At 41.4% G+C, this 24896-nt stretch overlaps 1 protein-coding gene across 1 annotated transcript; it reads left to right on the top strand.

Moving 5' to 3' along the window:
• Positions 1-19585: 19585 nt before the first annotated feature.
• LOC117551240 (tripartite motif-containing protein 16-like) lies at positions 19586-22078 on the top strand. The gene has a single exon (XM_034224018.1). The coding sequence runs from the start codon at positions 19622-19624 to the stop codon at positions 21296-21298; it is 1677 nt and encodes a 558-aa protein (XP_034079909.1). The 5' UTR covers positions 19586-19621; the 3' UTR covers positions 21299-22078.
• The last annotated feature ends 2818 nt before the right edge of the window (positions 22079-24896 follow it).

Here is a 24896-nt window from a genome sequence, read left to right as displayed (position 1 = left end):
GTGCGGCGTCATCACAAACGGACGTCGCTTCACGTGACGCTCCGGAGGAAAGGACGTCCCATTGCTCTTAAAACTCATTTCCCTGCTTCTCGTGGTTTCCTCGCATCTCTCCATGCTTCCCTGGAGGGAGGGACTAAACACAGAGAAACGACGCAAGTGAGGGAAGCAAAGAATCCATTTATTCGAAGTGAGATGCACTTTGTGTATTTTCAAATTCGAGCGCACTCGAGCTGGTTTCTCCAAAATTACCTACCCCACCTTTGAGTACAATATGTCCCTCTAAATTGTTGCATTTCTGATGTACTTGGAGTACAGATAGATAGAATGGGAGGGATGAACCCCTCTTTAATGGTCACACATGCAGAGCACAGAGCACACACAGTGACTTGTCCTCTGCTTTTAACCCATCCTAGCACCAGGAGTCTAGTACTAGGAGCAGTGGGCAGCTATTGTACAGCAATGGGAGGGGGGGGGGGGAAGGGGGGTGTCCGGTGCCTTGCTCAAGGGCACCGCGGCAGGGCATGAGGTGAACTGGGACCTCTCCAAGTCGCAGTCCACACTCCATATTTAGGTCTGTTCGGGGACTTCAACCAGCGACCCTACGGCTCCCAGTCCAAGCCCCTACTGACTGCCGGCAGCGAAGTATACTGTTGTAGTGTTATGTAATATTATTTACAATTTACATACATAATGTAAAATTGTAGATTAACTGCAAGACAATGGTTCATTTTTTACAATATTACCCTTTGAATTGTTGTATTTCTATAAAGTGGAAGGAAAAACTGCTGTAATAATACGTAACATAATATAAAATGTAAAATGTATTAATTGTTTCTGCTGCACTGTGTGTTGCATACATGTTGTGATTTATTGTAGATTCACTGGAAGACAACGGTTCATGTTTTACTGCGACCACCTGTGTGTAAACCCAGTTGGATGAAGAAGGAACAGTGAATAGTTTCAGCTCAGCGCTCCTCCTGCTGACCGGAGGGACGTCTGGTGCTGATGAACGTAATAAAAACAAACGAGAGTCATTTTCTCCTGCGGTATAAACAGTTAGTCATTCCACATGAGGACGGCATTATTGTGGATTTTATTTAGTCACGCCTATTATGGAAAATAAAAAGAAACGTCTGAGAGCAGAATCGGGTTCGCCCTTTTGTTTGAGTTCTGTGCTCAATCCAATGGAACGGAGGATTTTATCTGAAGCATCGACTGTGTTTGATCCCGCTGCCAACATGTGATGCCGTCTCCATTTATCTTTATTTATCTGTCTCTCTCATTTCAGTTCTGTCCGTCTGCACGCGTCTCACAGACCAGGAACATACGGTCACATCGTGTACTTAAAGGGGCCCTTCTGTTACTTCAGATGAAAATAAGGAGCCCCTCCCCACGCCCCTCTGAGAGACATTTGGTTAAAAAGAACACAATGGTGATTCAGGTGATAGGGGGGGGGGGGGGGGGGGTTACCTTGGTAGTAGCCTAGTAGTAGTCCGATTATCTCTGGGTTTATTAAACATGTCTTTACCAGTTATGTGTTATACATGGAGATGCTACATGCTAATCTGCTGTTAGCTCAAACTGCCAGGTGCAGGTTGTGGTCTATATATCTCATGATGACCCACTTTCCTTGTCGCTTTAGCAGCAGACGTTAAATAAAGTTGACCCCTTTGTGTCTTCTGATAAAAGGAGACGCTTTAAGAGCTAGAGGACCTGCCAGGTTGCATGATGGGAAGTAAGAGGTGGTTGTAAATCTCGAGATAGAAAGCCAGACAAACCTGATTTAATCTAAAAAAACTGCACGTTCATTGCTTGAATCAGAAGGGACTCGTCAGTACTTCATAAATCATATGAAACCTCACCGAGCCTTCTTTTATTCACTTTCAGCCCATTGTAGGATCTGAAGTCTCCAACTGAGCAGATCAGGAGACATGCTGCTGTTCCTTTAAACGCTGAAGTTTGGGTTCGAGTTCTGCCTTTTTGACTGAATCCATGAGGACATATTACATTACATTTAGCTGGTGCTTTATCTAAAGCAATGCACTGTAAAGTAGAAGTAGAAGTACTCAGATCTTGTACTTGAGTAAAAGTAGAAGTACTCAGATCTAGTACTTGAGTCAAAGTAGAAGTACTCAGGTCTTGTACTTGAGTCAAAGTAGAAGTACTCAGGTATTGTACTTGAGTCAAAGTAGAAGTACTCAGATCTAGTACTTGAGTCAAAGTAGAAGTACTCAGGTCTTGTACTTGAGTCAAAGTAGAAGTACTCAGATCATAAAAAGTTACTGAATGCAGCTAAATACATGATATAATGTGTCCTCCCAAGCTTCCTTGCAGTCAAAATGGCGGCAAGACGTCAACAAATAGGGATTTAATCATCTCGTATCCTACATTTAGTAAATCATAAAAAATCAGGTGTGGAGTTAATCTACAAGACTATCTGGTAAAAGCAGACCAAATCTTTCTATGGATGTCAGTTTCTGAGCAAAGATAAAGACCAAAATGGGGCTTGGTCCAAACTAGGTAATGCTTGTTTCAGGCGTGTAGATCAATTTAAGCCCCTAATAGTCACAGAGAGGAGTGAGGAGTCAGCACTCAATGACTCAACCACTAACGGGTCCCTCGGATGAAAATCATTGGTTTTTGGAACGTGTGTTTGGTGGTTTACAAAAGCTTATGGGTTTTTAACGCTTTGTTCTACGACATAAACGAACACCGTAAATACCCCACTTCACTTTTTGTGTCATAGGAAAAGTGGTTGTCCGCAAATGTCTGAATGAGACGACTAAACGTAATCACGCCCAACATTAGCCGCCTTTAGCTTAGCATTTACGCCTCAACTATTATTAAAGTGGGGTTACCTTGGTTGCTGATTGGCTAATGGTTACTCAAGACAAAACATCGTTATGACATCATAAAGTGGCCAAAATCTGAACAGCTCATTTTCAGACAGGTTTTTATAGAAATGGATCAAAAAGAGAGAGAATCTTTGTTCCTGAAACTTTCAGAGTCTCTTTCCACAGAGGGGACACATGTTGATGTAGAAGAGACATGAAGAAGAGGGGACACATGTTGATGTAGAAGAGACATGAAGAAGAGGGGACACATGTTGATGTAGAAGAGACATGAAGAAGAGGGGACACATGTTGATGTAGAAGAGACATGAAGAAGAGGGGACACATGTTGATGTAGAAGAGACATGAAGAAGAGGGGACACATGTTGATGTAGAAGAGACATGAAGAAGAGGGGACACATGTTGATGTAGAAGAGACATGGAGAAGAGGGGACACATGTTGATGTAGAAGAGACATGAAGAAGAGGGGACACATGTTGATGTAGAAGAGACATGAAGAAGAGGGGACACATGTTGATGTAAAAGAGACATGAAGAAGAGGGGACACATGTTGATGCAGAAGAGACATGAAGAAGAGGGGACACATGTTGATGTAGAAGAGACATGAAGAAGAGGGGACACATGTTGATGTAGAAGAGACATGAAGAAGAGGAGACACATGTTGATGTAGAAGAGACATGAAGAAGAGGGGACACATGTTGATGTAGAAGAGACATGAAGAAGAGGGGACACATGTTGATGTAGAAGAGACATGAAGAAGAGGGGACACATGTTGATGTAGAAGAGACATGAAGAAGAGGGGACACATGTTGATTTAGAAGAGACATGAAGAAGAGAGGACACATGTTGATGTAGAAGAGACATGAAGAAGAGGGGACACATGTTGATGTAGAAGAGACATGAAGAAGAGGGGACACATGTTGATGTAGAAGAGACATGAAGAAGAGGGGACACATGTTGATGTAGAAGAGACATGAAGAAGAGGGGACACATGTTGATGTAGAAGAGACATGGAGAAGAGGGGACACATGTTGATGTAGAAGAGACATGAAGAAGAGGGGACACATGTTGATGTAGAAGAGACATGAAGAAGTGGATTTTGCATACTAGGTGACCTTTAAAACGTTTGTATCATTAATATTTAGTTATGCTTCTTAGTTAACAGTAATCTGTCGTTGGCTCTCATCTGCTGTCACAAATGTAAATGTATCCTCTGTGGGACGAATAAAGGTATTCTGATATGAATGCAGGTTGAAGTTGTTCACAGGTCCATTGTGTCTCACGTCCCGGTTACAGTGTGACTCTTAACGCTCCACATTTGGCACTGATCCCCAGTTTAAGGGATTTGAAAGCACTAGACGAGGCTCTTTGTGTGACCCCCCCCTTCCTGTTTGCACCTCTCCAGGACTAAAAGCAAGAACTGGGCTCAGAGCCTGAATGACCCCCGGTTTATATGGAAATGGAGAGCGACCCCCTCTCAAACTCCGAGGGTCTCAACCAGTCCTCTTGATTTCCCATCAGAGCGGCTCCACCTGGAATATTCCTGAAACTCTTTTGTCCTCGGCTGCCTCTGCAGAAAGGCTGCCGTTATGTAACTGCACCAGATACCCTCCCCCCTTCTCCTTCTCCTCCCACCACAGGTCACAGTGAACAGACACTGATCATTTCTAATGAAGTACACCACTCGGAGCAGTTTGCTCTGTGCATGCCGTGTTGAATTGTGTCTTAATTTACATTTCATCTTCTGTTCTTGTACATATCATATTCTATTGACAAGTATATAGACTTTTTGCACTACTTTTTATTTTGGTATTTTATTATATGTTGCTTTGTTGGAGGAGCTCAGGTCAGGAGAATTTCATTACCATTTCTACTGTTTGTGCATATGACAATAAAACCTTTGAATCTTTGCTGGTAAAGGAAAACACTTTTTTAAAAAAAGGATCATTTATAATTCCATTCCTCGCCCCCGAGATTTCCAGAAGAAAAACTTTATTTCACTTGCATGCAGTGTGGGAACAAGTATTCAGATGCTTCACTTAAGTTCTAATACCACACTGTAAAAGTACTCTGTTACAAGTCCAGCGAATGTTGCTTGAGTAAAATTACAATCAGCTAAATATAGTTACAGTATTAAACGTAAAAATACCAAATCAACGTTTCCACTTCTGCATGAACAGGGTCACGCTGAAACAGCCGTGTTACCCATGTATGTGTTTTCAAAGACTCCATTGACAACAACAGGTATTTAAGTTTACAGAACAGAGGAGTTCAATATACTCTGAGTCTGTGTTTTAAATGTTATGTTTTAGTATACATCTGTGTTTTAAATGTAATGTTTTAGTATACATATTACTAGACCGACTGGAAAACTGGGTGGGACTTTCGGAAACAGTTCTAAATTGGTTTGAATCCTACTTAAAGGACAGAAACAACTTTGTTTCTATAGGTAAATACACATCTGAGTTGACAAATATGACATGTGGGGTTCCTCAAGGCTCCATCTTGGGGCCTCTTCTCTTTAACATCTACATGCTACCACTGGCTCAGATAATGAAGAACAACAAAATAAGTTACCATAGCTATGCAAATGACACACACATTTACGTAACAATTTCACCAGGAGACTATGCTCCAATTCAAACACTGAGTAAGTGCATTGAACAAATCAATGACTGGATGTGTCAGAACTTTCTCCAATTAAACAAAGATAAAACTGAGGTAATGGTTTTTGGAGCCAAGTCAGAACGTATAAAAGTTAGCGCTGAGCTTCAGTCTGCAATGTTCAATACAGATAAAGCCAGAAATCTAGGTGTAGTCATGGACTCTGACCTGAGTTTCAACAGTCACATTAAAACTGTTACTAAATCAGCCTACTATCACCTAAAGAATATATCTAGGATTAAAAGACTAATGTCACAGCAGGATCTGGAAAAACTTGTCCATGCTTTTATCTTCAGTGACTCGACTACTGCAATGGTGTCTTCACAGGTCTCACTAAAAAATCTATTAGAAAGCTGCAGCTGATTCAGAACGCTGCTGCTCGAGTCCTCACTGACACTAAGAAAGTGGATCACTCCTGTTCTGAAGTCTTTACACTGGCTTCCTGTGTGTCAAAGAATAGATTTCTAAATACTGCTGCTGGTTTATAAAGCACTGAATGGTTTAGGCCCAAAATACATTTCTGACCTCCTGCTAAATGATGAACCATCCAGATCTCTCAGGTCTTCAGGGACTGGTCAGCTTTCTGTCCCCAGAGTCAGAACTAAACATGGAGAAGCAGCGTTCAGTTACTATGCTCCAAATATCTGGAACAAACTCCCAGAAACCTGCAGGTCCGCTGCAACTCTGACTACTTTTAAATCCAGCAAGAAGACTTTTCTTTCTGTCGCTGCTTTTAATTGAACTATTCATATCTTAGACTGCACTGTAACTTTTATCCATGTATTTTTTCTTTTAATGTTTATTTTATTAGCTTTTCTTTTTAATGACTGATTTTAAATGCCATTTTCTTAATGTCTTTCATTTTTTGTAAAGCACTTTGAATTGCCTTGTGTTGAAAGGTGCTATATAAATTACCTTGCCTTGCCTTGCCTTGCCTTGCCTTGCCTTGCCTTGCCTTGCCTTGCCTTGCCTTGCCTTGCCTTGCCTTGCCTTGCCTTGCCTTGCCTTGCCTTGCCTTGCCTTGCCTTGCCTTGCCTTGCCTTGCCTTGCCTTGCCTTGCCTTGCCTTTAGTGAAAATGCTGGTTAGTTTTGGATACCGCACAAGTTGTTATGAAGATGGTGAACCAATGTACTTCAATTCCTCAAGACTTTTACTGTTTGTAAATCATACTTCAATCACTACTTGAGTAACATTTAAATTCATACATTCACATCTCACAATGTACTGTAACTTTTATTCATGTTTTAATATCTTTGCTTTTAAATGAGTGTTTTTAAATGCCATTTTATAATATGTTTCTTAATGTCTTTCATTTTTGTAAAGTACTTTGAATTGCCTTGTGTTGAAAGGTGGTATATAAATAAACGTGCCTAATACAGGTATTTTACTTGAACACATCTCCCCTGCATCATGTCTTCTCATTAAGGTTCAATGTATAGACAGGAAACCCTAAACACCCCCCCCCCTCTCCCCCGCTCTCCCCCACACACTCGCGTCGTAATTTGTCTGCTCGCTGGTTTCACTTTAACTCCCCAAAGGTTTCTGGGCAACGTGGTCTGAGAACGGGGAGAGAAAAAAGGAACCGTGGCATTTTTCTGGCAGGCCGCTCTGCCCGTCCTGCCCAGAACGAGGAGGTTACCATGGCACCAGCGGGCACCTCATAAAGCAGACCATTGTTGCTGTGTGTGTGTGTGTGTGTGTGTGTGTGTGTGTGTGTGTGTGTGTGTGTGTGTGTGTGTGTGTGTCTGGTGTGTGTGTGTGTGTGCCACATTGAGTTGCATGGCAACAACCGCTGGGCACCACCAGCACAAGCAAGAAGCTCCAGTGTTTTGTGGGGCAGTGCCAGCCTGAAACACAACAAACTTTCCCGTCTGATTTCTTTGTTGTTTCGTCTCACGTTACTTTTATTTGACTACTTTTCTGCTACTGCGTGTTTTTCTACTTCCCGCCGAAGCTGTAAGTCTGTCAGCACGCTGGGAAGAAAGTGAGCGATGCCATAATTGTTACTCAGATCGTGATTTATCGTCCAAAAAATACAAAATAGTGTGTAGGGAAAAGTTAACTAAAGCAGGAAAGGAGTTTTATCGCTGTGCAGATTTTAATTAAAGCTAAAAAAATGACTGAAACACGTTTTAAAAGAGGCCCTATTCTGCTTTTTGGGGTTTCTCTTTGCTGTTATAGGTTTTAGTGCAATGGTCTGCAAAGGCTACAATCCCTGTGTTCCCTTCAGAGGACTCTTTAAAGTAGAGACACATACTGATATACAGCTGAACATCAGCAGGAGAGGACTCTTTAAAGTAGAGACACTACATACTGATATACACCTGAACATCAGCAGGAGAGGACTCTTTAAAGTAGAGACACTACATACTGATATACACCTGAACATCAGCAGGAGAGGACTCTTTAAAGTAGAGACACTACATACTGATATACACCTGAACATCAGCAGGAGAGGACTCTTTAAAGTAGAGACACTACATACTGATATACACCTGAACATCTGCAGGAGAGGACTCTTTAAAGTAGAGACACTACATACTGATATACACCTGAACCTCAGCAGGAGAGGACTCTTTAAAGTAGAGACACTACATACTGATATACACCTGAACATCAGCAGGAGGGGACTCTTTAAAGTAGAGACACTACATACTGATATACACCTGAACATCAGCAGGAGAGGACTCTTTAAAGTAGAGACACTACATACTGATATACACCTGAACATCAGCAGGAGAGGACTCTTTAAAGTAGAGACTCTATATAATGATATACACCTGAACATCAGCGGAAGAGGACTCTTTAAAGTAGAGATACTACATACTGATATACACCTGAACATCAGCAGGAGAGTACTCTTTAAAGTAGAGACACTACATACTGATATACACCTGAACATCAGCAGGAGAGGACTCTTTAAAGTAGAGACACTACATACTGATATACACCTGAACATCAGCAGGAGAGGACTCTTTAAAGTAGAGATACTACATACTGATATACACCTGAACATCAGCAGGAGAGTACTCTTTAAAGTAGAGACACTACATACTGATATACACCTGAACATCATCAGGAGATGACTCTTTAAAGCAGAGACACTACATACTGATATACACCTGAACATCAGCAGGAGATGACTCTTTAAAGTAGAGATACTACATACTGATATACACCTGAACATCAGCAGGAGAGGACTCTTTAAAGTAGAGACACTACATACTGATATACACCTGAACATCATCAGGAGATGACTCTTTAAAGTAGAGACACTACATACTGATATACACCTGAACATCATCAGGAGATGACTCTTTAAAGTAGAGACACCGTAATGAGAAAATGAGTGAAATCTAAAATAACCTGAGGGGGGAGAAACTGAAATGTTTAATTGCCTCGTCTTAGCGAGTCAGCATTGAGCGCAGAGAGGGAATAATACGGGTTTGTTTGTAATTGTTTCAGCTCCAAATCGCCCCAAAACACTGAGTTACTACGTGTGAAAATCTGGACACAATTTGTGGTTCGCTTGGTAAGAAAAAAAAAGAAAAAGCAGGGAGGAGGAAAGGAGCTATTTTAGGTTTATAAAGGTTTTTTGGTAAGAGTTGAAAGGCGTGTGTGAGACAGGTGGAGGCTCTCTGACTCACTGCAGCTGTGTGTGTGTGTGTGTGTGTGTGTTATTAATTAAAGGGATACAGAGCAGACAGAGGGGCTCTGGCACCCTCTGCTGGTGTGTTTTTAGAATCACAAAGCCATGCAGAAAAGGCCTGAAACAGGTGACGTAAGAATTTAAAAACACATGATAAATAATATAGACTCGATGTATGAATCCATTATTTAATGCATGACAGTTGCCTTTGTCTAGGCGATTTTTTGTACTATTAAAGTAGATGTTTTGTGGAAATCAGAAACATAATCCCACTTTTTGTTAGTGCTTATTTCAATGCTTTGCAAATTCATTTAAAAAAACTAATTCAGAAAAACTCCTCGATTGAGCTTTAAATGAAGCAAGTTGCCCAACAGAGTAAATGCATTTATTATCTGTCCAAATGTCGCTGTGTATTATATGGAGATAGATTTCTCTCAATGTTATAGACAGATCTGTGAGTAAATGTGTGATCTTTAAATCTGAAACACCTGAAAAAATGATTTGTAAATGTTTTTACAAATGTAAAAAAGATCCACAAATAAATTCCACAAATAAAAAAAAAAATCTGTGACTACTATAATACATTTTGAAATGAACGAAGGCCTTTGTAAAGAGGCCGTGGTTGCCGCCTTTCAGAGTAAAAGCGTGCAGTCGAGAGGCTTCTTGTGTGTTGTTTGAGGGGTGGGGTGGGGTGGGGGTGGGGGGGGGGGGGTCTTATTAAGAGCTAAAGCTGAAGCAGGACTTACTCACAACGGGTTAAAACCTGAGTGTGTGTTATTTGGCAGTTCTTGTTACTCTCTTTTGAAGACATGTGGAAAACGGCTCCAAACAGATTTCAGTGTTCGACAGGTGCCAGCTCTACCATCTGCTTTCACTCTCACCTCTCTCTCTCTCTCTCTCTCTCTCTCTCTCTCTGATTCATCCACCCCTCTCTCTCCTCTCCCACCAATCAGATCCCTCCATCAGATCAGTATGTAGTGTCTCTATTTTAAAGAGTCCTCTCCTGCTGATGTTCAGGTGTATATCAGTATGTAGTGTATCTACTTTAAAGAGTCCTCTCCTGCTGATGTTCAGGTGTATATCAGTATGCAGTGTCTCTACTTTAAAGAGTCCTCTCCTGCTGATGTTCAGATGTATATCAGTATGTAGTGTCTCTACTTTAAAGAGTCCTCTCCTGCTGATGTTCAGATGTATATCAGTATGTAGTGTCTCTACTTTAAAGAGTCCTCTCCTGCTGATGTTCAGGTGTATATCAGTATGTAGTGTCTCTACTTTAAAGAGTCCTCTCCTGCTGATGTTCAGGTGTATATCAGTATGTAGTGTCTCTACTTTAAAGAGTCCTCTCCTGCTGATGTCCAGGTGTATATCAGTATGTAGTGTCTCTACTTTAAAGAGTCCTCTCCTGCTGATGTTCAGGTGTATATCAGTATGTAGTGTCTCTACTTTAAAGAGTCCTCTCCTGCTGATGTTCAGGTGTATATCAGTATGTAGTGTCTCTACTTTAAAGAGTCCTCTCCTGCTGATGTTCAGGTGTATATCAGTATGTAGTGTCTCTACTTTAAAGAGTCCTCTCCTGCTGATGTTCAGGTGTATATCAGTATGTAGTGTCTCTACTTTAAAGAGTCCTCTCCTGCTGATGTTCAGGTGTATATCAGTATGTAGTGTCTCTACTTTAAAGAGTCCTCTCCTGCTGATGTTCAGGTGTATATCAGTATGTAGTGTCTCTACTTTAAAGAGTCCTCTCCTGCTGATGTTCAGGTGTATATCAGTATGTAGTGTCTCTACTTTAAAGAGTCCTCTCCTGCTGATGTCCAGGTGTATATCAGTATGTAGTGTCTCTACTTTAAAGAGTCCTCTCCTGCTGATGTTCAGGTGTATATCAGTATGTAGTGTCTCTACTTTAAAGAGTCCTCTCCTGCTGATGTTCAGGTGTATATCAGTATGTAGTGTCTCTACTTTAAAGAGTCCTCTCCTGCTGATGTTCAGGTGTATATCAGTATGTAGTGTCTCTACTTTAAAGAGTCCTCTCCTGCTGATGTCCAGGTGTATATCAGTATGTAGTGTCTCTACTTTAAAGTGTCCTCTCCTGCTGATGTTCAGGTGTATATCAGTATGTAGTGTCTCTACTTTAAAGAGTCCTCTCCTGCTGATGTTCAGGTGTATATCAGTATGTAGTGTCTCTACTTTAAAGAGTCCTCTCCTGGTGATGTTCAGGTGTATATCAGTATGTAGTGTCTCTACTTTAAAGAGTCCTCTCCTGCTGATGTTCAGGTGTATATCAGTATGTAGTGTCTCTACTTTAAAGAGTCCTCTCCTGCAGATGTCCAGGTGTATATCAGTATGTAGTGTCTCTACTTTAAAGAGTCCTCTCCTGCTGATGTTCAGGTGTATATCAGTATGTAGTGTCTCTACTTTAAAGAGTCCTCTTCTGCTGATGTTCAGGTGTATATCAGTATGTAGTGTATCTACTTTAAAGAGTCCTCTCCTGCTGATGTTCAGGTGTATATCAGTATGCAGTGTCTCTACTTTAAAGAGTCCTCTCCTGCTGATGTTCAGATGTATATCAGTATGTAGTGTCTCTACTTTAAAGAGTCCTCTCCTGCTGATGTTCAGATGTATATCAGTATGTAGTGTCTCTACTTTAAAGAGTCCTCTCCTGCTGATGTTCAGGTGTATATCAGTATGTAGTGTCTCTACTTTAAAGAGTCCTCTCCTGCTGATGTTCAGGTGTATATCAGTATGTAGTGTCTCTACTTTAAAGAGTCCTCTCCTGCTGATGTCCAGGTGTATATCAGTATGTAGTGTCTCTACTTTAAAGAGTCCTCTCCTGCTGATGTTCAGGTGTATATCAGTATGTAGTGTCTCTACTTTAAAGAGTCCTCTCCTGCTGATGTTCAGGTGTATATCAGTATGTAGTGTCTCTACTTTAAAGAGTCCTCTCCTGCTGATGTTCAGGTGTATATCAGTATGTAGTGTCTCTACTTTAAAGAGTCCTCTCCTGCTGATGTTCAGGTGTATATCAGTATGTAGTGTCTCTACTTTAAAGAGTCCTCTCCTGCTGATGTTCAGGTGTATATCAGTATGTAGTGTCTCTACTTTAAAGAGTCCTCTCCTGCTGATGTTCAGGTGTATATCAGTATGTAGTGTCTCTACTTTAAAGAGTCCTCTCCTGCTGATGTTCAGGTGTATATCAGTATGTAGTGTCTCTACTTTAAAGAGTCCTCTCCTGCTGATGTTCAGGTGTATATCAGTATGTAGTGTCTCTACTTTAAAGAGTCCTCTCCTGCTGATGTTCAGGTGTATATCAGTATGTAGTGTCTCTACTTTAAAGAGTCCTCTCCTGCTGATGTTCAGGTGTATATCAGTATGTAGTGTCTCTACTTTAAAGAGTCCTCTCCTGCTGATGTTCAGGTGTATATCAGTATGTAGTGTCTCTACTTTAAAGAGTCCTCTCCTGCTGATGTTCAGGTGTATATCAGTATGTAGTGTCTCTACTTTAAAGAGTCCTCTCCTGCTGATGTTCAGGTGTATATCAGTATGTAGTGTCTCTACTTTAAAGAGTCCTCTCCTGCTGATGTTCAGGTGTATATCAGTATGTAGTGTCTCTACTTTAAAGAGTCCTCTCCTGCTGATGTTCAGGTGTATATCAGTATGTAGTGTCTCTACTTTAAAGAGTCCTCTCCTGCTGATGTTCAGGTGTATATCAGTATGTAGTGTCTCTACTTTAAAGAGTCCTCTCCTGCTGATGTTCAGGTGTATATCAGTATGTAGTGTCTCTACTTTAAAGAGTCCTCTCCTGCTGATGTTCAGGTGTATATCAGTATGTAGTGTCTCTACTTTAAAGAGTCCTCTCCTGCTGATGTTCAGGTGTATATCAGTATGTAGTGTCTCTACTTTAAAGAGTCCTCTCCTGCTGATGTTCAGGTGTATATCAGTATGTAGTGTCTCTACTTTAAAGAGTCCTCTCCTGCTGATGTTCAGGTGTATATCAGTATGTAGTGTCTCTACTTTAAAGAGTTCTCTCCTGCTGATGTTCAGGTGTATATCAGTATGTAGTGTCTCTACTGGGACATGTCTCCATGCTTTAATGTTCAGAAAGCTCTATATTTTTTCTCATACTGCCTGTGCTGCAGCACCTCTTTTCACAATCTGCTATGATTGGTTAGCTGGCCGGCTCTGTTGTGATTGGTCCACCGCTTAGAGATGTCCCGCCCCTTAGACTATCACGTACAATGTGTTTGAGCGCCAGCCAGTCCCATATATCCCATTCATTAGTGTGAATGCTGTCTTTGGCTCTCAATAACTTCAGCATACTTTCAGCTGCAGAAACCATTCAAATATCAACATATTCAGCCTTTTCAGCACATGATGGGAAACTTTCAACTTTTTCAAAATATGTTATACTTTTTGAAATATTCAGCTTTTTAAACTCTTTTTTTTAAACATTTAACTCAATGGGAGGAACCTTCAAATCCTCTTTTACCTACACCGTTTTCAAAATGCTACTCCTTCCACATACGTTCAGCTACAGACTTCATTCCAACTTTAAAATGATCACAAGACATTCAGCTATTAAAATTGTTTTTGATATATTTTACAGCCGTGACGTCATCTTCAATGAGAACCACAGAAAAACAACATCAGCCGTAGCTGTTAGCCCTCAGAGCTCACAGCTCCTCATATCTGTTCAGAAACTAGACAAAAGTTAAATAAGTACAAACCACAGACTGCCTGTGTCATGGCGAATACAGCCGCTGGTTTATTTATGTCTGTATAGGCCGTTGTTGTGAGTGTGGACGGTCGGAGCAGATATAACGTTAGCTTAGCCGATCTCCATTCAGAAAACACGCATTTGAAAAGGGTGTTTTGCCTGCCGTCTGTCTGCAGACTTGTCAAAGCATTAATTAATGGTTTTTACTAACCGGTATCAGTATGTTGTTACTTCGGCATCATTTAGAAACGTGTATTACAATTAAATCACGTTCAAATATGTTCATCTTGTTGTAGTTGTAGCCCCCTTGCCAGCGATTCTCTCTCTAGTTTAGCATACTCAGCCCGACTCAGCCTGGTTGTTGGCCCGGAAAGAATCTCGATTTTATGGGGCCAGAAAAACTGTGAAATAGTACCCGTTAGCCGGAACTACGACAAGCGGAAACGGGCCGGGTGTTCCGGATTAACTTGTTTCCCGATCAACTTGTTTCCCAATCAACTCGTTTCCATGGGGGTGCGTGGCTTTCGACTGAAATACACATTTCGATCGCTTTCTTCTGTCGTTTACATACATCTTTTGGTATATTTGGCTTCTTAGGAACACGTTGATGCACATCCAGTACCAGTGTGTGAGGTTGTGATTACGATGGCGATATCCGGACGCGAACAGCGAGGACTACAACAAGACAAACGAGTTGCTCGAATAAATCATTTAAACCAGCTATTGTTTCCAGACTTATTACGGAATATCGTTGTTAATGTCCAAGTCCATCTGTGTATACCTTCAGACAGCCTCCAAGTGAAGCACACGATGTTTACTCACAGTTTGAAAGCAGCGTGGAGAAGTCTTCATCTGTGTTAAACTGTGATCCTCCCACGGAACTGGGACCCGCCCAGATTAAATTGTGTTACGATTTCTGTGGCTATCTACCAGCGATCATGTTTAATATGAAAGACTACCCACACATGTATCCCTTATAAAAACGGTATTGTGCAGCACTCATCCAGATAAGATGTGACTGTTACCTCGTTTTGCAAAGATAGCAGCATAAATGTCATTGGGGATATTTAGACTTTATTACATTACATTGCATTTAGCTGACGCTTTTATCCAAAGCGACTTATAATAAGTACATTCGACCAGGAAGACACAACCTTGAAGAAAACAGAATCATATAAGTACATCAGGTTTCATAGAGCCAAACATTTCAAGTGCTACTCAACTGGCTTTAGATAAGCCAGTCCTTTATTAGTATTAAAGTGCTTCGTTAATAGTTCTATCGCTCGAAGTGGAGTCGAAAGAGATGAGTTTTCAGTCCGCGCCGGAAGATGTGCAAGCTATCTGCCGTCCTGATGTCAATGGGGAGCTCATTCCACCATCTTGGAGCCAGGATAGCAAACCCACGTGTTTTTGCTGATGGGAACTTGGGTCCCCCTCGCAGCGAGGGCTCAGCGAGTCGTTTGGCTGATGCAGAGCGTAGTGCACGCGCTGGGGTGTACGGTTTAACCATGTCCTGGATGTAGGAAGGGCCAGATCCATTCGCAGCATGGTACGCAAGTACCAGTGTCTTGAAGTGGATTCTAGCAGTTACTTTAAAATGCTGCTTGGTCGTGAATGTTGGTGTCGGCAAACAATATTACGAATCCTCTATTCAAACAACATATTCAATGTGCATCGACATGAAAATAACAAAAAAGTTCATGCTGGACTCAAACCCGAGTCCCAACAGTAAAAATCAATCATGCCCTGCGCGTTATGAGTGCGCCACAAATCTTCACATCCTAACAGACCACCACAGCTCATTTTGTGCCATTAATATTGTCAACAAGTTCTAGAAAAATGCAACCCGACATCATATTGATAATAATATATGACACAAATTTAAGACTGACAACAATAATAGTTTGTAAAGGATTTATTGACGTGAATGTTTTGAACAGTGAACACAGAAATCGTAACAGTTTAACCTGGGCGGGTCACAGTTTAATCTAGGCGGGTCACATTTGAACCTGGGCGGGTCCCAGTTCCCTGGGAGGATCGGTTTAACACAGATGAAGACTTCTCCATTCAACACGTCCTAACAGATCACCAGAGAACAATAAATCAAGTCGCTGTGTTGATGCCTTTTACATCACATGACATTTAGCTGACGCTTTTATCCAAAGCGATTTACAATAAGTATTCACTGTTCAAAACATTCACATCAATAAATCCTTTACTAACTATTATTGTTGTCAATATGATGTCGGATTGCATTGTTCTAGAACTTGTTGGCAATATTATTGTAATAAAATGAGCTGTGGTGGTCTGTTAGGGCATGATTGATTTGTACTGTTGGGACTCGGGTTTGAGTCCAGCATGAACTTTTTTGTTATTTTCATGTCGATATACATTGAATATGTTGTTTGAATAGAGGATTCGTAATATTGTTTGCCGACTCCAACATTCATGACCAAGCAGCATTTTAAAGTCTAAATATCCCCAATGACATTTATGCTGCTATCTTTGCAAAACGAGGTAACAGTCACATCTTATCTGGATGAGTGCTGCACAATACCGTTTTTATAAGGGATACATGTGTGGGTAGTCTTTCATATTAAACATGATCGCTGGTAGATAGCCACAGAAATCGTAACACAATTTAATCTGGGCGGGTCACATTTTAACGTGGGAGGATCACAGTTTAACACAGATGAAGACTTCTCCACGCTGCTTTCAAACTGTGAGTAAACATCGTGTGCTTCACTTGGAGGCTGTCTGAAGGTATACTATACACAGATGGACTTGGACATTAACAACGATATTCCGTAATAAGTCTGGAAACAATAGCTGGTTTAAATGATTTATTCGAGCAACTCGTTTGTCTTGTTGTAGTCCTCGCTGTTCGCGTCCGGATATCGCCATCGTAATCACAACCTCACACACTGGTACTGGATGTGCATCAACGTGTTCCTAAGAAGCCAAATATACCAAAAGATGTATGTAAACGACAGAAGAAAGCGATCGAAATGTGTATTTCAGTCGAAAGCCACGCACCCCCATGGAAACGAGTTGATTGGGAAATAAATTGATCGGGAAACAAGTTAATCCGGTACACCGGGCACGGCACGCTTAAAGCGAGCGATCGACCGGTCGATCGCAAAAGTAGCGTGGGTAGATCCAGGGCCAGCCCTTGGCACTGGCGACTAGGCGGTCACCTAGGGCGCCAGATCTGGAGAGGCGCTGCGCTGGTAGAAAAAAAAAATATATTAAAAAGATAATTTAAATTTCTAAAAAAATAATTTGTATTCTGCCTAATTTACTGCCCTTGATGTATACATTTACATTCTTAATTGAATAAAGTAAACACCCTTTGCACCCCGGGCCGGCAACATTTTGCATTTGCCCTGTACGATGGGCGCTGTAAGTGATGAAAGTGGGGGATGTTGACCTATCAGGCGCCCGCAGCTCACAGCCAAAGTGCGAGCGAGCCTCCGAGCGAGCAAGAGAGAGAGAGAGAGGGGGCATGCATCGGTACCGCGGATTGTTGTTGGATTGAGGCTGATAACTACAGCTCAGTGAGGTAAAGGACTCTGAGTGTTTAGATAGTTCACTTTAGTCTAAGTTATCTCAGTGGGTCTCAAACGGTTTGGTCCCAATTTATGTAAACACATATTTCCAAGGCACTCCTTTATAATTATTAGGATAAATAACAACAGGTTTGAAATCATTCCAATGTATACTATAGGACAGTAAACCAAAAATATTGTTTAAAACTGGAGATATTAAAAAATGCATGAATAAATAAATGTTAACTAGGTAAAATAAGATATGAATAAACAACAAAAATAAAATACGTTACATGTATTTGTTATTGGCTATGGTAGGTTATTGGTTATGTTCACATACTTATTTGATTATTAAAATGTAAACCGATCTTTTTCATATGGGTGTTTAGAGTTGTACCCCCTAGATCTAGTCTCTAGTAATTCTGCTCAAAGTGCACCAGATTGAAGCATTTTACTTTAAAATGTTCAAACAAATCATTCCAGGGGGGCATAACCCCAGACCCCCCTAGAGGATGTGACGTCCACCCCCCAATTAAAACATGTTCATACAATAATGAATACATTTGAATCCTTCTTTATGTATATAACCAACATGTCAATACGTTTCAGTTTTTGTAGTGTATTGGTCTTTTGTAGAGATTTTTCATTTATTCTTTATATATTCTATTGTGTATTGCTTGGAGGGGGGGGGGGCACCAAACCATAATCTTGCCTAGGGCACCAAAATGTCTAGGGCCGGCCCTGGGTAGATCGCATGGACTGAAAAATAAAAAAGGGGGAAAAAAGAGTTAGCCTATCATCCATCCTTACTATGGCATTTGCCACTTGATTGACGTACATCTTTTCCAGCACGCAGTTCACCACGCAGCTGCAAATCACCGGTGAGCTGATTACCTAGTTAGCCTTCCAATTTATACAATTCTACTAAAGAAAGGTGTTAGGAAAATATCACTTGACACCGGGTTGAGAATCAATAGTCAGGTACTCATTTATTCTTGCAAGAAGGAGCGGAGTTAAGTCACATAAAGATATGGTTGAATTCACACACATGAGGTATGCTGCTCAAAGGAGCAGGAAATAACATCAAGCTTATATAGTCTAAAGTCAGGAGGTACCAAACAGGGTCGTAAATTGGTTTGGCAGCATCAGGTGTCGGGAAGGCGTCGGGACATCTCTGGAAAGGCAGGGTTGCTCTTTGCCCCTCAAAGAGGAGAGGAGACAACGTGTGTGTGCTCTCGTTGGTATCAACAACATGAATGATGTCCTGCCTTCTCCTATCTACGAGGAGGCAGCTGCAAGGTCACACAGTGCAAAGTCACACACAGTATCATGCCCATCAGAAAACCCATATTAAGAAGACACCTTGTATTTTCTCCAACAAAAGGGTGTAACATTTACGTAATGACCAAAAATGTACTGAGTTATATTGTGCCATAGGAAGAGGGATGGTTTTTCAAAAATAAAAGCCCTAGAATCTCACTGTATCCAAACAAGACGCACAGGATAAGGATTTGTTTCTATATAAAAGCCCCCCCCCCCCACAGACACTACTACAACTACTACTACTACTACCACTACTACTACTACCACTACTACTACTACTACTACTACTACGACTAGTCTACTACTACAACAACTACTACTACTACTACTACGACTACTACTACTACTACTACTACTACTACGACTACTTCAACAACTACTACTACTACTACTAGTACTTACAGTAAAAAACGACTTACTGTACATTCAACTATTAACTCAATCAGCTATCTCAGGACATTGAGGCTATACATTTACAGTGGAGGAAACAAGTATTTAACCCCCTTCAGATTTAGTAAGTTTACCCACTTATTTTACAACTAAAAGCTCTTTTCAAAGGAAGAGCAGGTTGTAACCGAGGCTCTGTGGAGGTCAGAGTCTGAGCGCTGCTCCTCCTCCTGGAATGAGTCAGCGTTTGATGAGCCCTCCCTCTTCTTCCTGCTCTCAGACACAGCCAGCTCCACTCTGTGTTTCCTGGTTCCTCCCCTTCAGACCCACACTGAGGAGAAGGGGTGAAACCAACATGTGGGTAAAGCACAAGAGCTGATAGGCCACATTCACTGCTCACACACACACATGCTGTTCAGATCAGCTGACTCACTAGTTTCAGCTCTCAGGAAGTGAAACTCACACTCGCTGCTACTGAGAGGAGAAATGGCGCAGAAAGGAGTTCAGCTGGAGCGGGAAATGTTATCTTGTCCCATCTGTCTGGATCTACTGAAGGATCCGGTGAGCACTTCCTGTGGACACAGCTACTGCATGAAGTGTATTAAAGGCTTCTGGGACGGAGAGGATGAGAAGAAGATCCACAGCTGCCCTCAGTGCAGGCAGAGCTTCACACCGAGGCCTGTCCTGCTGAAGAACACCATGTTAGCAGCTTTAGTGGAGGAGCTGAAGAAGACTGGACCCCCAGCTGCTCCTGCTGATCTCTGCTATGCTGGAGCTGGAGATGTGGCCTGTGATGTCTGCACTGGGAGGAAGCTGAGAGCCTGTAAGTCCTGCCTCGTGTGTCTGGCCTCTTACTGTGACAAACACCTCCAGCCTCATTATGACGCAGCTCCATTACAGAAACACAAGCTGGTGGAGCCCTCCAAGAAGCTCCAGGAGAACATCTGCTCTCGTCACGACGAGGTGAAGAAGCTGTTCTGCCGCACTGATCAGCAGAGTATCTGTTATATCTGCTCTGTGGACGAACACAAAGGCCACGACACGGTGTCAGCTGCAGCAGAGAGGACTGAGAGGCAGAGAGAGCTGGAGGGGAGTCGACTCAACATCCAGCAGAGGATCCAGGACGGAGAGAAGGAGGTGAAGCTGCTTCAGCAGGAGGTGGAGGCCGTCAATGGCTCTGCTGATAAAGCAGTGGAGGACAGTGAGAAGACGTTCACTGAGCTGATCCGTCTCATGGAGAAGAGAAGCTCTGATGTGAAGCAGCAGCTCAGATCCCAGCAGGAGAGAGAAGTGAGTCGAGTCAGAGAGCTCCAGGAGAAGCTGGAGCAGGAGATCTCTGAGCTGAAGAGGAGAGACGCTGAGCTGAAGCTGCTGTCTCACACAGAGGATCACAACCAGTTTCTGCTCAGCTACCCCTCACTGCCAGCCCTCAGTGAAGCTACACACTCCTCCAGCATCAACATCCGTCCTCTGAGCTACTTTGAGGACGTGACGGCGGCCCTGTCAGCAGTCAGAGACAAACTACAGGACGTCCTGAGAGAGGGATGGACAAACGTCTCACCCACTGAGGTGGAGGTTTTACTGTCAGCAGCAGAGCCCACCACCAGAGCTGGGTTCTTCACATATTCACAGGAGATCACTCTGGATCCAAACACAGCACACACACAGCTGGTATTATCTGAGGGGAGCAGAAAAGCAACATACATGGAACAAGATCAGTCTTATTCCAGTCACCCAGACAGATTCACTGGATGGTATCCTCAGGTCCTGAGTCGAGAGAGTCTGACTGGACGTTGTTACTGGGAGGTGGAGCTGAGAGGGGAAGGAGTTCGTGTAGCTGTCGCATACAAGAATATCAGCAGAGCAGGGGGGGAAAGTGGATTCGGAAACAATGACAAATCTTGGTCCTTAGTTTGTGACCAAAACCGTTTTACATTTAGTCACAACAGTATCGACACTCCCGTCTCAGGTCCTCTGTCCTCCAGAGTAGGAGTGTACCTGGATCACAGAGCAGGTGTTCTGTCCTTCTACAGCGTCTCTGGAACCATGACTCTCCTCCACAGAGTGCAGACCACGTTCACTCAGCCGCTGCATGCTGGACTTTGGCTTTATCTTTATTATGGTTATTATGGAGCCACAGCTGAGTTTTGTAAACTCAAATAGCCTGAAGTCCTTGGAAGAACTCTTCTACTTCTTGAACTCACCGTGTGTCCATCAGAGCTGATTGTCCATGTCTTCACTGCAGAGATCAGCTGTCACTCAAACATGATGGGCGGGGCTTGAACGTCTTCTCATGAGTTGTTCTGTAGATGTTGGACTTTCTCCCGGCTCCTTCCTGTGTCTGTGTAGCATGGAGGCTGTCACTGCTCAGGAGGATCCTTGCTCACCTGGAAACTTTGCTCTAAAGATTTGCTGGAGTTTCTTTTGATTCATGTTGTTGTTTCTCTTGAAGTGCACGAGTCTTCAGAGACTTTTAGAATCACATGTATTACTTTGACAGATTCCATGTTATTGCTGCCCAAATGAACCAACACATTCAACCCAGATGGTTAGAACAATTATTTCATCATAACATGTTTATTCAAAATGATATTACTTCCTGTCTTGATCATAATCAATAAGTCCATCATGTGTTATTCTCCTGTCAATAGCTCAGAGTCTTTGCTTGGGAAATCAATGGTATAATATTAAAGGCTAATTGTTGTTGTTGTTGTCCAAATAGAAATGGGGTACTCTGTTTTATAGAACATACATTATCATGATCATAATCAATAAGTACATCATGTATCCTTCTGTTTGAAACAGCTGAGATGAAACACATGGAGTGGATGAAGGGAAAGTGATCATGAAGCCATTGATCAATAGTCATGGAACAGACTTTACTGACGGGATGTGGGATCAAATGAAATGTTTGGGTGATGAATAAAGTACAAACTGAAACAGGATGTTGTTCTTGTGTGATGTCCAAGGTGCCGATGGAGAACATGTGGAAGTGATCTGAGACTAGAACTGAGTTTCCTCCTGAAACAAAGCTCAGTGTTCATCCTCACTCAGTCTGACCCCTCCCTCACTCAAACGTCTCTGTGAGCATGTATATCACAGGAGGGTTGCTTTAAAACACATTCACTGGAGTTGTTTATACCTTTTTTAAACCTTTTCTTTTAAGTATTAAGCTTCTTCACTATTTGTCCTCCTCTTTCAGTTTCACTTTCCAGTTTCCACCAAAGTCACTGCATTTGAGCTGTGACTCCTTTCACTCTTAAGAATATGTTCTCGTTTCACCACAAAGTGTTCAGACAGTGCATTCTGGGGCTTTTTATCGTCTAATAAGTGTCAAGGGAATGTATTTTTAGTGCACGCATGTTTCTTATTTGGCCATGAAACATTAACTTTGATCCCAAATAGATCACTTATGAAAATATATAAAAGTGGAAACACATTGTTGGCTCCTCTGCAGCTTCGCTTTGGGTTCAGGCCTCATTTAAAGCGTGGCGCCTGGGCCGTGTTGCAGGAAACGTGGCGCTCTAACCCCGGAGGTCTCTTCTGGAGCGAGGCCGCTGCTAATGAGCCCGTCAGGACGAAAGGTGAGATCCAAACCTGTTCTGCTTTTCAGCCTCTGAAAGCGGGCAGCTCCTTTCAAAGGCAGCAGGACGTAAGTAATAAGCAAGTATGAGTAATTCTAACTGATTACACTCCTTTGTTTACTTCTGAAGACAGTGGAACACCCTGCTCTTAAATCAGACTTTAGTTCCACCTGGAGTAAATCCACCAGCTACCCTGCAGAATACAAAGTACTTCAAACTAGCTGCACCTTCACCAGCTTTGAGAACACTTTCATGATCAATCATTATAAAACATATCATATATATTATTCTGAAATGGACCAATCTGCACAACGACTACTTTTACTGTCTTTCACTATATTTTGATGAGAATACTTTTCTACTTTCACTTGAACATTTTGAATGCAGGACTTTTACTGTAACAGAGTATTCCTACACTCTGGTACTTCTACTTTTACTCAAGTACAAGATCTGAGTACTTCTACTTTTACTCAAGAACAAGATCTGAGTACTTCTACTTTCACTCAAGTACAAGATCTGAGTACTTCTACTTTTACTCAAGTACAAGATCTGAGTACTTCTACTTTCACTCAAGTACAAGATCTGAGTACTTCTACTTTTACTCAAGTACAAGATCTGAGTACTTTCTACTTTTACTCAGTACAAATCTGAGTACTTCTACTTTTACTCAAGTACAATATCTGAGTACTTCTACTTTTACTCAAGAACAAGATCTGAGTACTTCTACTTTACTCAAGTACAAGAATCTGAGTACTTCTACTTTTACTCAAGTACAAATATGAGTACTTCTACTTATTTACTCAAGTACAAGATCTGAGTACTTCTACTTTTACTAAAAGTACAAGATCCTGAGTACTTCTACTTTACTCAAGTACATATCTGAGTTCTTCTACTTTTACTCAAGTAGCAAGATCTGAGTACTTCTACTTTTACTCAAAGTACAAGATCTGAGTACTTCTACTTTTACTCAGTACAAACATCTGAGTACTTCTACTTGTACTCAAGTACAAGATCTTACTAGTACTCTACTTTTACTCAAGTACAATATCTGAGTACTTCTACTTTTACTCAAGTACAATATCTGAGTACTTCTACTTTTACTCAAGTACAAGCTCTGAGTACTTCTACTTTTACTCAAGTACAAGATCTGAGTACTTCTACTTTACTCAAGTACAAGATCTGAGTACTTCTACTCTTACTCAAGTACACGATCTGAGTACTTCTACTTTACTCAAGTACAAGATCTGAGTACTTCTACTTTACTCAAGTACAAGATCTTAGTACTTCTACTTTACTCAAGTAACAATATCTGAGTTACTTCTACTTTTACTAAAGTACAAGATCTGAGTACTTCTACTTTTACTCAAGTACAAGATCTGAGTACTTCTACTTTTACTCAAGTACAACATCTGAGTACTTCTACTTTTACTCAAGTACAAGATCTGAGTACTTCTACTTTTACTCAAGTACAACATCTTAGTACTTCTACTTTTACTCAAGTACAATATCTGAGTACTTCTACTTTTACTCAAGTACAAGATCTGAGTACTTCTACTTTTACTCAAGTACAAGCTCTGAGTACTTCTACTTTTACTCAAGTACAAGATCTGAGTACTTCTACTTTTACTCAATACAAGATCTGAGTTTCTACAGTACTTCTACTTTACTCAAGTACAAGATCTGAGTACTTCTACTTTACTCAAGTACAAGATCTGAGTACTTCTACTTTTACTCAAGTACAACATCTGAGTACTTCTACTTTTACTCAAGTACAAACTCTGAGTACTTCTACTTTTACTCAAGTACAAGATCTGACTTCTGCTTTTACTCAAGTACAAGATCTGAGTACTTCTACTTTTACTCAAGTACAAGATCTGAGTACTTCTACTTTTACTCAAGTACAAGCTCTGAGTACTTCTACTTTTACTCAAGTACAAGATCTGAGTACTTCTACTTTTACTCAAGTACAAGATCTGAGTACTTCTACTTTTACTCAAGTACAAGATCTGAGTACTTCTACTTTACTCAAGTACAACATCTCAGTACTTCTACTTTTACTCAAGTACAAGATCTGAGTACTTCTACTTTTACTCAAGTACAACATCTGAGTACTTCTACTTTTACTCAAGTACAGATCTGAGTACTTCTACTTTTACTCAAGTACAAGATCTGAGTAC

Source organism: Gymnodraco acuticeps, unplaced genomic scaffold (assembly GCF_902827175.1).
Source record: "Gymnodraco acuticeps unplaced genomic scaffold, fGymAcu1.1, whole genome shotgun sequence".
Taxonomy (NCBI): domain Eukaryota; kingdom Metazoa; phylum Chordata; class Actinopteri; order Perciformes; family Bathydraconidae; genus Gymnodraco; species Gymnodraco acuticeps.
This window is presented reverse-complemented; position numbering and strand designations above follow the sequence as displayed.

Coding starts and splice junctions, on each gene's coding strand:
- LOC117551240 (XM_034224018.1), top strand. CDS start 19,622: ATGGCGCAGAAAGGAGTTCAGCTGGAGCGGGAAATGTTATCTTGTCCC.